The 14893-nt window shown below is 31.7% G+C and overlaps 1 protein-coding gene and 1 long non-coding RNA gene across 11 annotated transcripts in view; one reads left to right on the top strand and one right to left on the bottom strand.

Moving 5' to 3' along the window:
* Positions 1-1704: 1704 nt before the first annotated feature.
* Positions 1705-11802, bottom strand: LOC126920881 (uncharacterized). Of its 2 annotated transcripts, XR_007712129.1 has the most exons (8): positions 11667-11802; positions 11410-11555; positions 11255-11350; positions 11079-11186; positions 10106-10281; positions 4843-10029; positions 2075-4798; positions 1705-1940 (listed from the first exon to the last, which is right to left on the bottom strand). It is a non-coding gene; the product is annotated as an uncharacterized LOC126920881 (long non-coding RNA). The 2 variants fall into 2 exon arrangements; XR_007712128.1 differs by having other exon boundaries at positions 1705-4798; positions 11667-11761.
* LOC126920850 (zinc transporter ZIP3-like) overlaps positions 7758-14893 on the top strand; it is a 27149-nt gene continuing 20013 nt past the window's right edge. For 4 of the 9 annotated variants that reach the window (XM_050731702.1, XM_050731694.1, XM_050731699.1 and 1 more), the window contains exons 1-3: positions 7916-8063; positions 13977-14231; positions 14650-14817. In XM_050731702.1, coding sequence (XP_050587659.1) covers positions 14005-14231; positions 14650-14817 — 395 coding nt within the window. In that variant the 5' untranslated portion in view covers positions 7916-8063; positions 13977-14004. Of the gene's footprint in view, positions 7847-7915; positions 8064-9065; positions 9213-12460; positions 12588-12735; positions 13467-13976; positions 14232-14412; positions 14432-14649; positions 14818-14893 lie in introns of those variants that run through there. The other 5 variants (XM_050731698.1, XM_050731697.1, XM_050731695.1 and 2 more) reach the window with 5 other exon arrangements.

Raw genomic sequence — 14893 nt, 5'->3', positions numbered from 1 at the left:
CCTGGCGAATCGCGCCACGGAAATTTAACCGAGATTATTATCGTAACAACAGGTGGTAATGAATTTAAAAACAAAACATCATGAACATTCCTCCATAGATTTTGTGTACTTTCCAATAAAAAGTGTTATAATTGCTAAACATTTATGATTATCAAATGAAGCATTTGAATTTTAAACATAGAAGATATTTCAATCCACATAAAAAATTTTAAGTTCTTTCTTTGTATTCTAAATTGTTATGTCTCAATATTGTTGCAACATATGCAGAAGTAGATATATACATTCCTCTTATCTTAAAATTTTTAAATATATTATTTAGCTGGAAATTTTTAGATGCAAGGAGACATAGATAACAGTATTGATATAACTTAGAGTAAAATTGTTCACGTGACTTGTGTGAATAGTAACTATTGAAATATTAGAGAATGTAATATATATATATATATTGTACATATTTACAAATTCTCTATACCAATACTAACGTAGTGACACCTATCTTAATATGGACTGTGTTACTGTCGGTAAAACAAAACATCAAGTATGTATGTACATACATATATATTTGAGCTGGTGGGCTTTCCTGCTATACCGACCGTCATTATTATCGCAATTCAACTTTAATCACCGACGATGTGTATTTAGTCTGTGTTTTAACCGTGGATACGATCTACACCTCTTTATACGTATTCGAGTTTCAAATTGCTATATAACTTCGATTCATGAACGCTTTAATCGCGTAAAAGTTAATTAGTTGTAATTAATTCGTATTCTAATTCATTATTGGTGAATATGCCCCGATTAACTACGCTGACTAACTTCTTTTTAGTGGAACCGCGAAATTACGCAACGTTTGTAATGATTGGTCTCTATTTTCCTAAAATTAGAGTTGCAAATTATTATCATTTCTAAAAATTCAAGTTACATGTGACTGATAGAACTACTCACGATTCTATAGAGTTTTCAATAAATATTCAATAAATATTAAATAATGATTTTTTTAAATTAGCATTTTGAATTACTTTATTCAATATAAAAAATTTCCTTTAGTTTTAATATTGCAATCTCAACAGTGTTAATAACACTTTATAAAATGCAAAAGCGATATCTATAAATAAGTCTGTGATAAATTATAAAGTCGTATAAAAGTCATTGACCTCAACAGGTTACAGACATTAAGAACATAATGCACATACCTTTAAAGCTATAAAAAGTTAATTCCTCAATTTATGCGACGTAAAAGTTTGACTGCCATATCTTTCACTAAAACATTCTACAGAAGTCATTGCATATTCCACAGTTCCCTTTTCGTTCATAACAGCACTATTTCTTCCGCCTCCAAATTCTACGGAAAAATATTTCTCGTCGCTTATTCATTCAATGAAATTGCTGATAGACTTCGCAAGAATGTATAATTGCAACATTAAGTTAAAAAGAAAAATTCATTCGTTTAAAACAATGGAATAAAGGCGAAATAATTTTTCATTTATCTTAATTTAACAAAAATTAATTTTATAAGATTATAAAGCTTAAGAAATTTGCTTCTGGTTGAAGAACGGTTTAGTTAATGTCTATTGCTCATTACAAGATCTCTGAAATAGAAAAAAGGAATTGCTTTTATCCTTGACATTTAGCTATTTGCCAATCGCTGTTCAGTTTTTAACAGTATCAATATCCGTATTCACGTAGAACATATTCTCACGTATCTTATTTTTCTTTCAGTCCCTCTTGTCTTTATTTCCAATGATAGTTCTTTATTAAACATTGGACTTGAATACAATATTGTATTAAATACTTCATATACTTAATATGTAGTTTTACCTTAAATTCTGTATTCCGTCGTTCTTATGCTATGAAATTAATGTCTTCAATGATTTTCAGTTATAATAGATCCCATTTCTTCATTATATTTATAAAAGTATGATTTTCCACGAATATCCGCACTCTAATAATTATTACATTCTCATTACAATTTAGTTAAAAAACATTGAAAGATGTTGTGTATTACAATTTAATTATTTCAACCCTGTTACTTATATACATATCGACCAAAATAGTTCCAGGAATTACATTTTACTTAAATTGATAGAATTTGCGGTAAGATCACGCAATAATTCTGTCTTCCGCTTTCTCTGTCCCCTTTTTAAAAGCAATTTCTATCAAGTTCCATGGGAGGACCGAGTTTCCGTTCACTTCCTTGTGCGATGACCTCTAGGAAGAAAATTGCTGACCATTTGCTGCAAGATGCATCAACCACGTCGAACATTTATTACCACCAGTTATGTACACACATGAACCTCTCAGAGGATAAACCGATCAACTCGAGTTTTCGACAATTTCTTAACTTCATTAAATAAGTACATAATTAATGTTCAATTCTTAAGAAACAAACAATTAACTTCCACAAGTTCATTCTAAAGTGAATTTAGAAATCAGTGTTTGTAATATCTAGGTATATTTTTCTGAATACGATTTGAGGAAAGAAAGATAGACAGAAATTTGCTTTACCTACCAAAACATTACAAGAAATATTTTTAATATTCCCGTATATATATATATATATATCTTTGCATATTATGTATATTCTGTGCATTTTTGCATAAATGCATAAAAATCCACAATTTACTGATCAGAAAATTCTAGATTTTTATAATGTAGCGTAGTATATCTTGTATAGTCGCTTTCCTGTATTTTTGAATTTATAGAGATGATCAGCGTGGCTTCTGAATGGCTCATATATCGCGTGAAACAACGACCTGTCGCGTGGGCAAAGAACAATTTAAATAGACGGATTCCTCCTATTACCAATAATCTCCAAAGAATCTTCTAATTGCGGATAATACATTGGTAATTCCCTTATTACGCGATCAGCCAGATTTAAAATGAAAATTTTTTTACAATAGCCGTCTAATGTGTTCCTTGATATTTCCGATTATAATACTACTCCACAAAGAAGTATAATATAAAAGAAAAATTACTATAGGAATGGTATCAAACATATTAAATCATTCTCCAATGAACATTCTCTTATGGTTGTTATATGTACATATATTATCTTATCTCTTCTTTATTTATTTTTGTTTTCTTCTATTCGACCATACATTAATATTATTCGATTATTCTCCATAATTATGATAAACGATAACATTTTCTTAGAATTATTATGTTTTCCTCCATTTTCCTGTTTCTTCCTTTGTTTCCTCGTATTCAATGATATTCTCAAGGAAACGTTAAAGGATAAAGTTCATAAATAATGGTATTATTTTGTGAAACATGATTCGACATACAAACAACTGCAAGTTGTGAGATAAAAATGGAGATTAGAGAAGACCGTGTCCGATAATTGGTTACGATGAAACGCCACACATACATTTTCCTTTACTTATTCTCTTCTTTTTTATACGGAGTAATATCGCGTTTCCTGCGTGTCAGCGATCCATGCTTGTCCCAACTAGCAAAATTGCAGGTCACGCGTAGCTATGCGTGCGAAAAAGATAATCGGAGTTAACTGCAAAGAGCAGCGGCGCGACGAATCTCTGGATCTGAATCGCTAAGGAAATTCCTCTTGTAGACGTCTTTATAAACACGCAATGATATTCTACAATTCCAAACGGACTACTTCATTCTCTAGTATGCGCAATATTCTTTTAAAAGCTTTGCTAGATCAGTTATTATAGGAAATTGGTTTTTCTTGTTAAATGAGTATAATTATTTAAATATTCTAGATGATTTTTGAAGTTTTCGCATCTTCATGATTTTATACGTCATATACTATTTCATTCGTAAAAATATACAACTAAATCAGAGTTAGATAAGGTTTGATTTAAGTAGTAATGTAAATTGTTTTTTGTAAACACTAGTAATAATAATGGACATGTTCTCCTTTATTACGCAGTATTTTCTAATTGTATCCCTGATTAGTCGTGACATTACGCACCTCGAAAAATCATTAGATACAAGAAGTCTTAATTATTCTTTTAATATCTCATATAATATATATACGATTATATATCAAATTCTCATTGACGTTTGTTAGGCTTCTATTTAGTTCATAAACTGAACATCTAATTGCTTCTCATCATAGGGTCTTTGGTAACTTCCTCTTGATGGACTTGATCCTAGTTCTATCATAAACTTACCATTTTCCTGGGGTGTGTATGGGCACATATACTAAATCCTTATTACTCATGATTTGCAGTAGTTTTTGAAAGAACCTAATGTGAATTCTCTACCATTATCTAGTCTTATATTTTTTACTACTATTCCTCGTTGGGTTTTCATTTCTGCTATCTAATTTTTAAAATTTTCTTCAGCTTCATCCTTTTGTTTTAATAGATACATTGTTAAGATACATTGTAAAGTAGGTGTAATTATCTATCACCACTTGAAAATACCTATGTCTATCTAGAGTACATGGAGTTACTGACACTGATGGATTGGAATGTATCAAATCTCCTATTTTTTGAGATTGCTTCTTTCTTTCATAAAAAATGGGTCTTGGAACTTTGCCTTCCACACACGTAGAGCACTTGTCACTGTTTATTGGTAGTCCTAGAATTCTCATACTTTTTATATCCAAATGGTCTACTCTTCTGTGTCACAGTTCAGCCTTTTAGATTGACTTGCTTCCAAACTTACACAAACCTCATCTTCTTAGGTTTTAATTTCAAGATATGTAGGTTATTCCTCCTTTTGCAAAATAACATGGTTTTTTCCCACAATTTCTATGTCTTCCATGCCGAATGTCACCTTATAGTTATTTGGACTAGGTTCCTTACTGACAAAAGGTTATGTTCTAATCCTTTTACCATTAGATCATTTATTCTTACCTTTTGCTCTTTGTACATTCCAACCAAGTTACCTTTCTTTGTAGCCTTTATCTTCTTTCCACTAGCTATATGGATTTTTACCTCTTCCTGTAACATTTCTATATTGCTTATATATTTTTCCATATTTGCCTTCATTAAATATGCAGTTGCACTTGAATCCAATATAAATTCTGTAAATTTACTCTCATTGCAACTGACTATGCTGCTTAAGATCACAAATGAGATTTTGTCCTTAATAGATTGATTAGCTGTCTCTGATCTCCTTGGTCGATAACCCCTATCTCTGAAGAAGCTTCAACCCCTATATGAGTTCCTGCTGGTATTTGATCTCTCTTTTGCTCTACATTCACTTATTTTATGACCTATTCTACCACATTTAAAGCAAGCAAATGAGAAAGCTTTGAATATTACCTGGCTATTATTGCTTTTCTCATTGAACATCTTGCTTATCATTTTTTGCTCCTCATTAAGCAGTGTCCTTTTGACAAAGTTTAAAGTGACTTCCTTATTATTCATTATCTCGATAGCAGTTATTATAATGTTATAGTTTTCAGACATTATCTGCAGTAGATGACAAATTTTATCAGATTCATCTATTTTGGATTCCCCATTTTCCATCTCTTTTATGATGGTGTCAAATTTTAAGAAAAAATCTTTCATTTTGTCCATACTTCAATGAAAATAGCTTCCTCCATAAATGCAACTTTGAAAACATGCTTTTTCTCTCAAACATATTTTGCAAAATCTTTTCTTTTGCAGTGGATGCATCTTTCACTAGATATAGATGCTTGTCCATAATACACTGCACCACTATTGATTTGGCTTTCGCGTGTTTTAATATAAAACTCCTTCTATATTTATCCCTCGCGAATGACGGGATTTTGACGCATAGCATATCATCTCTCTGTCTTTCAGTCAACAAGCATTTAACTCGGAATTTCCAGTTATTGAAATTCTCTACGTACAACTGGGGAAAATACTGTGCTGAATCCATGTTCTCTTTTGAAATACTCTTTTTGAAACTCTGATCTTTTATCTTTTTGTTATACGTGATTATCCTCCCGATTGTCCGTTAAAGCATTTCTTTCGTTTTCTCTTTTACACCTACTCTGGGCTCATAACCTGATAAGATTAATCAATCAAGCATAAAATTGTAAAAGAAAAAGCATAAATGTATTTAGTATATTGAAATAATAATTGTACACGAGCCAAGTTATCTATACGTTTTTTGTTGCACGCTGTTCTCACATTCTCTCTGTACACACTCGGAAATCATGTTTTCTCCCCTAATTCACTCACCCCTTTTTGGTTAACATATGGCTTATACTACGTTAGTCAGTTCGGGTTCCAACAATGTTACCTTTAAAAAATTACACAAATACTTGACCACTTAATATTCACTACAAATCCTTATCTTTTACCTATATTGTAAAGTTTTCTTTTCAATATATTTATAATTCAATCTGTGAATATAAAAATATACACGAAACGAATCGATTACTTCGATCGCACGTACGCTCTTATCAAATAGAATTTTTTTCACAAATAAGTGTGATGTAAGATTTATCGAGAAGAGGAAGGACGAATCAGTAAGAACCAAGCTATAGTAGCTGATTGGTATTCACCTTGGAAGATTATATAATTAACAGCATAAAAGAAGATACGCAATAGAAAGGAAACAGAGAGCGAATGGTATGAAAACAAATTTGGTCTCACATAAGCAATTCATTGGCACAGCTGTAGCTTTTAATGATATTACATAGGTAATGATGAGACTGCGAACGTTTATGCATTTATAGGATAATTGAAGATGTAAATATTCCTCAAACTGTAAAGAATATGCAAATATATATGAAATATTCAAAGTTTAGTACTTCTTAGAATACTTAATAGATAAAAGAATCGTCTAACTGATTGTAAGCGAACGCAAGTTGGATGAGTTATGAGAAATTGTTGACATTTTTGTATGATTATTGCATCGATCTGTTTCTAAACAATTAGAATAAATTTTACAACATGAGCGGCGATATAATCAATCACTGGCTTCAAAACTGTAAGTTGATACAGCGAAATAAGATAACTAGATTACGGTACTTTCCCACATTAAAATGCAATTAAAATATTTCATCTCTTTCGATGGAACTTTTATTTCTCTTATTAAGGGAGTCATTATTCTTGAAGATTTCAAAACTCTCACAGTGTCTAAATCAAAGAGCTCATAGCAAAAACGGACCTTTGCTCATATTTATCATTTTTATAGATATATATTTATATTTTATCATATATTTCATTATATTTATAGATTATATATTCCTTAGATATATTCCTTTATATTTCATCATATTTATAGATTACTCGAATAGAGTTCAACATTTAGAAGTTTGGATCGAAAATTACGTTATAATCAATAAAGAACAAAAGCAACTTCAATAGGACTATTTTTGTCTTTCTACTAGCGAGATTGTTATTTTATCAAGATATTATAATCATTACATTTTTAGACAGCAGTTCATATATCGTGCCCATTAATTTATTCAATAAATTCAAATCTATTGAAAACAGGATATTCTTCCATTTTCCTAAAAGAAAAATGAAAACTGGAAAGGGTACTTTTCGTTATTGCTTCAGCTTCTCGTCATATCAGATCGTCAGTAGCATTTGATTTATCTTATATTTCCCTTTTATGCATACGTATGTATGACTGTCAAACTTGAAAGAAAATTCTTATCGTAAGAAGAATAGTACCCAATAACTTGCACTTTGCGTTAGATAATTTATGCCACGAGTGACACGATATAAAGAGTCAGGTGGACCACTACTGATTCAGGGTGGTTTTTATCCTGACCTATCAACATTTCCCTCCTTTGATCTTGGCATGGTCATTAACTAGATACTGGCAACAGGCTATTTATGAATGCAACACACGTGACCCGGGGTGAGTCGACGACTTAACCCGTAGCCAGGAATCCCCGGCTAAAGGTGGGACGCGTACGCACACACCAGGGAATCCCGATAGACAGGTATGAAAGTTTCCTCCGCCGCCTCTGCTTACTCTCTCCCGTGCAATACTTACTGTTCTTCATTCACTCGTCCGACTCAGTGCGTTGCGATTCGCCGCAACTCTTACAAGTGCCATTTACGCCGTCCTCCGTAGTGTTTGAAGTTTGGTAGTCTGTTCACCTGTGAAAACTGTTTACTAATTATCCAGGATATTATACATATGTGTAATAAACATTAGTAAGTTTATATTACAATTGATTATCTATAATAATATACTATCTAGATAATCCATTTATTCTTTTGGTCAATGTGTTCACTCCATGAGGTTCATTCTGTGCTTCCTTCCATCATGGATGGATTCAGTTGGGCTTTGTTCTATGAAATAGTTTGTTGTTTTTTGATGAAGTTTAAAGATGTTCTGTGATTTCTTGCTCGTGACCATTTTCTGTCGATCGCTTTGTTTAAAAGTTTTGCGTATGAGTTTCATTTAGAATTGATTTTTGACAGTGTAGTTTGTATTCCAACGTCTGTTGTTTTCTCATGTTTATCCATATGGTAATGTTTTCATTGAATGTCTTTCTGTGGCAGAGATAATAAAATTTTGCTGTATAGCACGAGTACGTTCAATTATTAATTTAATGTTCGATGAAAAAATGATTAACAAAGATTGGAATTTAATGTAATTATTGCTATATTACGTATCAGAAAAAATTATCGTAAAATGGTTATGGTGAAACAGTGGCTGCTCGCTGTCAGAAATATTTTTGATTACCAAGTTCGCTAATATCCACTGCCTAATTTAGCCTTAGAGAATTCGCTACATTACGAGATTATAGCATCATATTTCAACTTTATTTTTAGGACCTGTCAGGATCTAGTGTATAGAACTTCAAAACCTTGTTAAAAAGCAACATTTTTCCTTTTCCATTCAAGGAACAAAGTATGTTTTATTATTACGCTTTTATTCTTGGTGTCAACATTTCAATAATCTCCAGGCAGTCCGGTTTAACAATGTAGCAGGTGTGAGAAAGCACATCATTGATCATCATTCGATCATTTATAGTTACTGAAAGTTGCCTGTCTGATCGGTTATCTTAATTACATATCGCGAAACATCTTGTAATAGCTGCCCCGCTGATGAAACAGTTCAACAAAGCTCAATAACAAGTCAGTACGATTTTCATTGAAACGGATGGTAGAAGTGTGACAAACCTTGAATAGTTCAAATAGAAACGTGTTCAATTATGTTCAATATCGTTAAATTGCACAAAAAGTTCGTATTTGCATTCCTCTATGACAATTTTCATTTAAGGCTGTAGTCTATTTTGGCTCGATTAATTGACCAAGGTCAGCAAGCAATACTTCCACTTCATAATACTCGTATAGGTAATTCAAAATAATTGTTTAAAATTATTAATTCTTTAAGTTACTCAAATCTGATTGTGTTATTACTACATTCACGCATTAAGTACTTTTATGGACAGTATAAATTAATTATACTGCATGATGATAAATTGTATAAATTAGTCATAAAATATACACGGTACATATTATGAGTATAGTTATACATATACTCATTAGATAGAACCAAATTATTCGATAAATTAAAAAAATTCTGCAACTTTTACAAAAAGGCAATTGAAATGTGCAACGGAATAAGTGAAGTGAGGATTCCGATACCTACATCATTTATAATGAGATAAGTGCTATATTTATCCTTGTTTATCCTCAATTATAATTAGCATAATTACAGATACCTATCTCCTATCGCTCCTCACATTTATGCATGAATGATTAGTAGGCTATTCACATTCAAGTAAATTATTAGATTATTCAAATAATGGTGATAACACAAAAACATGCATTCATTGAACACTGCAATTTAATTAAAATGACTCGTGAAAAGTAATGAACGACTCAAGACGAAAAATGACGTGCGAAAAAACATTTTTAAACAGTCAGCAAAGCGTTCCAAATGGAACAACCTCGAAACGACGATGCGCTACAGCTACGAAAAGGGATCGCTATATGTATGTACAAACTATGGGGAAAAACGTTGGAACTCGTTACCGTTCCTGTTTTTGGACCATTATGCCAGCCAAAACTGGTTTCGCTGATACGCGTACAGCTGGTGGACATTGACTGACTAGTCAGTCGACTACCCTAGTGTCCTTCAATAATCGAAACGTATTGTCTCAAAGATCTGTAAATATAATTAATTCTATACTTGCCGTATACCGTGTCATATTATAATAGAGCTAAAAAGCTACTTTTTATACCGATCTTAAATTTTAACGGAAAACTCATGTATATTTATCATTTAGATCTTGACGCAATCCCAATATTGATAAGCGATCAGACTTTTGTTTATCGATCAGACAGTCCGAAAAAATCAGGTCGAGAATTAATGATGTTTTCATGATTCGTAGTTTCGTTCTTCTCTCTTTAATTTTACCTGGAAACGAATGTAAATTAGTTTAGAAAGAAGCTAGCTTGTTATTTGATTAATAATAATCGAATGCGTAAATTAGTTGGTTCCATAAATAGAATAACAAAAACGTTTGTATTATTTGAAAGTAATAATTACTGCAATAAGTGTTTGATCATGATAATTACATCTTGAACCAAGATCTGTAAGCAGTAGAAATTAACAACTGAAAAACACACGTGCACAGATAAAGTAAACGTAGAGGAAAAAATATATAATCTACTGGAGTATGCAAATATCCACAACGTATAAGTAGCAATTTATCGATGGGAAACATCTACAAATTCCAAATTTCTTGTTTTTAAATTCTTTCGGTTAATCGATCTGCTATCTTGATAAATACGATATTATCAGATTTCCTGTTTTTCATATCTACTAATTAAATTGAAACAGTCGTGAAAGATATAGAAGGTAAAGGAAATAACCGAAAAAAGGTTCGTTGTACAATAAGTTCTTAAAAAGATTTATATAAGCTTCTAAAATTATGGCAATTTCCACGTAACATAAAATTCGTAAGAAAGGTTTTACCGAGTTGATAATAAGATAGATAACATTAAAACGCCGCTGGGTGCAATTTTATTATCCCAGAGAAATAAAGTAGTGAACGTGAAACTTCAATAAGGATTGCTGGAATCGCGAAAGGAAAAAAAGTTGCAATCTATCGCTCACAATGATTTCAGAGGTTGTGTAGTTTACCTTGGATAAACGCAAAAGTCATTTCTTCCCTCTTTGTTTTGCCAAAGGAGCATAGCGAATGTACTTACTTTCACTGTACTCGCGGTACTACGTAGTACCATCTGTACCCGGCACTCGTTTCCTCTGCTCCCACATTTAACGACCATTCAAATCGATTGCTTCTAGTCGAAAGCATCCTGAAAAATTTCAATTTCGAAAGTAAACGGTCTCACATAAATGCAAGTGACTTTCACAGGATACTAACGTTGTGCAAAAAACGTAAAAACAATTACTTCCACAAAGCGTGTTTCAATATCATTGTTGAAGAGATATTCATGGAATGTTTACGATCTTCTGCAAACTAAGCAAAGATTTCACACATTTACACATATATTCGAACCTCTTGTGATTCATACTTACTGACACGACGTATGTATCTTTTTTGAAGAAAGATGAGTCTCCAGCTAACTCTGCAATAGCACACTCCTCTTTTAGAGTATTAAATGACACGCCAGAATCATTTAGATCCAATGTGATTTTCATATGTTTAAACCAGGTAAAAAGTTCTAAAAAGATTCGAAATATTTTAGAAAGAATAGTTGCCATTATCCCACATGAAAAATTGTATTTGACGATGTAGAGTGATTAATACTTACATAACAATTAGTAATACTTACATAACATTCATTTCTTACATATAATTTGTAATTTTACGTCAGCGATTATTACAAATACTGCTTCGATGATTTTCGCAAACTGGCTTTGCTGTAATCTATACAACAGAATCTATTATTTCGGAAGCTATTATTAATATACAAATTTGGGAGCAATATGTCATTGAAGCCTTAATACCGAGACCATGAAAATCATATACGTATTTACACGCGAGCGAATTACCAAGAATCGTTAAATCTTTATCTGAGATATTATCAGAAATATCGAATAAGATGTGGAGTAGATCCCCTAAATCGGGCGACAACATAATCTTTATCGATTCGTATTCATATCGAAATCCAACAAATAAATTTTTTTTAATTTTTATTTTATCTCCGTTTGTGGTTGTATTTTGCCTATCTGACATCAGAGACGATTTGTATTGTTAAGGTGTATTTTCTTCTTCTATTCTCTGCTTCTGTTCTCACACAATTACGGACTGTTCGGATTACAAATAATTGCAACACCTATCTAATTCAAACTTGTGTCAAACCGGATATTTGCGAATTTTGCTTTTTACTAGAAAGATCGCTATCGTTATTTCTACGAAAAAGCCCCCGCTATATGCAACGTCTTGTACAAGAAGGCAAGGAGGTATTAGGAATCGTCAGTTCCGATTAGGAAACTTAGTACCATTATATGTACATCTTATCTTGGCTACTTGCGATTCGAATGATTAAGATAAAAAGCTGGATAGACATTGACGTTACATTTTATCTATACATATATATGCAGCCCGTTGAAAGAAATAATTAGTAGTATGTCCACTCCTACGGTTATACGAAACACCTGAAGTGCTTTCAGTTGAATAATAGCTAACCGAGCGAACAGGTGTCGCGATACATTAAGGCCGCCACGTTTAAGTATTCGCAAATTTTCAATCGGTGAGTTGACAAGAACAATTTTTAAAAAGCTACTATAACACGAAATCAGAAATATTTCTTAATTACATTAACTCTTTTTCATAATTCTATTATTATGTTAATGTAAACTGAATATTAAATACTCTATAATGACTCAAAATTCTCTTATATGGAAGAAGACTTCGTGATAACGACAATTGCAATGCAAAATACATACAATACTTTATCTTAGCATGGAAGTGTAACTAAAGATTTCTCGATCCTAGTTAATCACAGTTATAATTCAATTACTGTCAGTACGAGTCAAGTTTTTCATTGCATCTACATGCATTGTATATTATTCTGACGTCTAGTTACGGAAAACAACGAGCCGCGATAAAATAAAACTACAAAATGTTCATATTTTTCGTGTAAAAGATATCTTTTTATAAAAGAGAGGCGACCATCATTCTCCCAATTATGGAAAAATGTATCGATATTTAAGATATGCTTTTCTGTTATATATAATATTGGATAAAATGCCTTATCTACAATTGAAGTAAACTTGAAGTATTTTACGCTTGATATGGCTACCTTAATTACGAAATATTCACGTCAGTATCGATTGTTAACAGCAATTTCAAGTGAAACGTAACCATAACCTGATTCCGATCTTTGAAATTCAACATCTATGGCTATAATTTATTTAGCTGTCTATCCTTTCATTTCTTGATTCCAGTAACAATAGCGTTTTTTTTTTCTTTTTAACCGAAATAAAAATTTTTTATGTTGCTTTGTATACAAATCTTTATAGCACGTTTTCACGTTTTTAAACTATGAGTTCACATCGTATGAGATACGGATTATCTAAAATTGTAAAAAGAACATAATAATACCAATATGACATTAATTTCCTTCGAGGTAAAATATTTATGGAGTTCCAAGTTCAAGGATAATCGATAAACAAAGTTTCTGTTACATTTATACCGTTTTCGACTTATATGTAATCGATACTATAATAACGATCGATAATATAGGATCTTGAACGATCGTATCATATAAGATGTAATATATACGAAAAGACTATTTTAAAGCAGAGCAAAATGTATTTATAATAATAGTTTTAATTACTTTAACGATGTGTAAATAAATAAATGAAGTGCGCATTAACACCGAAACGAATGTAATTACGTACATACTTGTTACTTTCAAAGATGTTCAAAAATTGAAATTTAAAATATTCGATTTACAGAAACAAAATATTTGTTGTTTAAAAAGTTCCTTAATTTTTGTCAATCTTTCTTACATTTGTATTGCTACTATTTTTCTAAAATAAAAGATATTGATTGGTAACCAAAAATTAAAAGTGTTAATTCTCTACAGATAACCAAATATAAATATGCAAACTACATTCATGTTCTTTATTTGTAGAACATCTCGACTGTCAATAAGGCAAAATATGTCTCCGTTAGAAGACAACACACTTATACAAAGGCTAACGAATACCGTTCATTTGCTTCACGAAGATAATGAACATGATCATGAAGATAAAAACATGTCGAATATACTGGTCGCGAAAGGAGTCACGATGGTCATATTATGCACAGTAAGCATCGCCATGGGCATTCTACCAATGCAAGTAGCGAGGCGGTTGAAATGGAACACTTCCGGTGTTGAGGATCCTAGGTATCGATACAATCAATAATAAATGTAATAAATATTAATCGTAATTTTTTATTTGTATACTTCACCCAATGAATGATGTCCTCTCGCGTAGCCCCCCCCCCCCCTGCCACTACCAAACAATTATTTCGTTTTAAAATGTGAGTCCTTCTTGATCAAACTAATAATCTACTCAAATGTGCACCATGCTGTATACATTAAAAGTAAACATCTTAAATACCAAGATTTGCACCTTATATTATCATTATCGTGATTACGATATATATACAGAGTTTTGTGTGTCGTGATACTTACCAAAAATAACCTCTATAACGTAATTTCATATACGAATATAAAAGTCTGAAACTGAGTCGATAAATTTGAAATAAATAATAAGAATAATAATAAAGAATAAAATTAAAAATCGATTATGTTGTAATAGGTCAATGAAATTGGTAAGCTTGCTTCTGGGATTCGGCGGTGGCGTTCTTTTCTGCACGACGTTTCTTCACTTACTGCCGGAAGTGAAAGAAGGGTTAGAGCATCTTGCAGCAGACGGGAAACTTCCGGAACTCAATTTCTCTTTGGCTGAGACGCTTACTTGCACTGGGTAAATAAGATAAGATTAATGTATGTCCCTGTAAAAATTTAAATTAAAGGATAATGTTTAAAAAACATTTAATAGT

Source organism: Bombus affinis, chromosome 10 (assembly GCF_024516045.1).
Source record: "Bombus affinis isolate iyBomAffi1 chromosome 10, iyBomAffi1.2, whole genome shotgun sequence".
Taxonomy (NCBI): Eukaryota; Metazoa; Arthropoda; class Insecta; order Hymenoptera; family Apidae; genus Bombus; species Bombus affinis.
The sequence above is the reverse complement of the archived record's forward strand: the minus strand, read 5'-3'. Positions and strand labels throughout refer to the sequence as shown.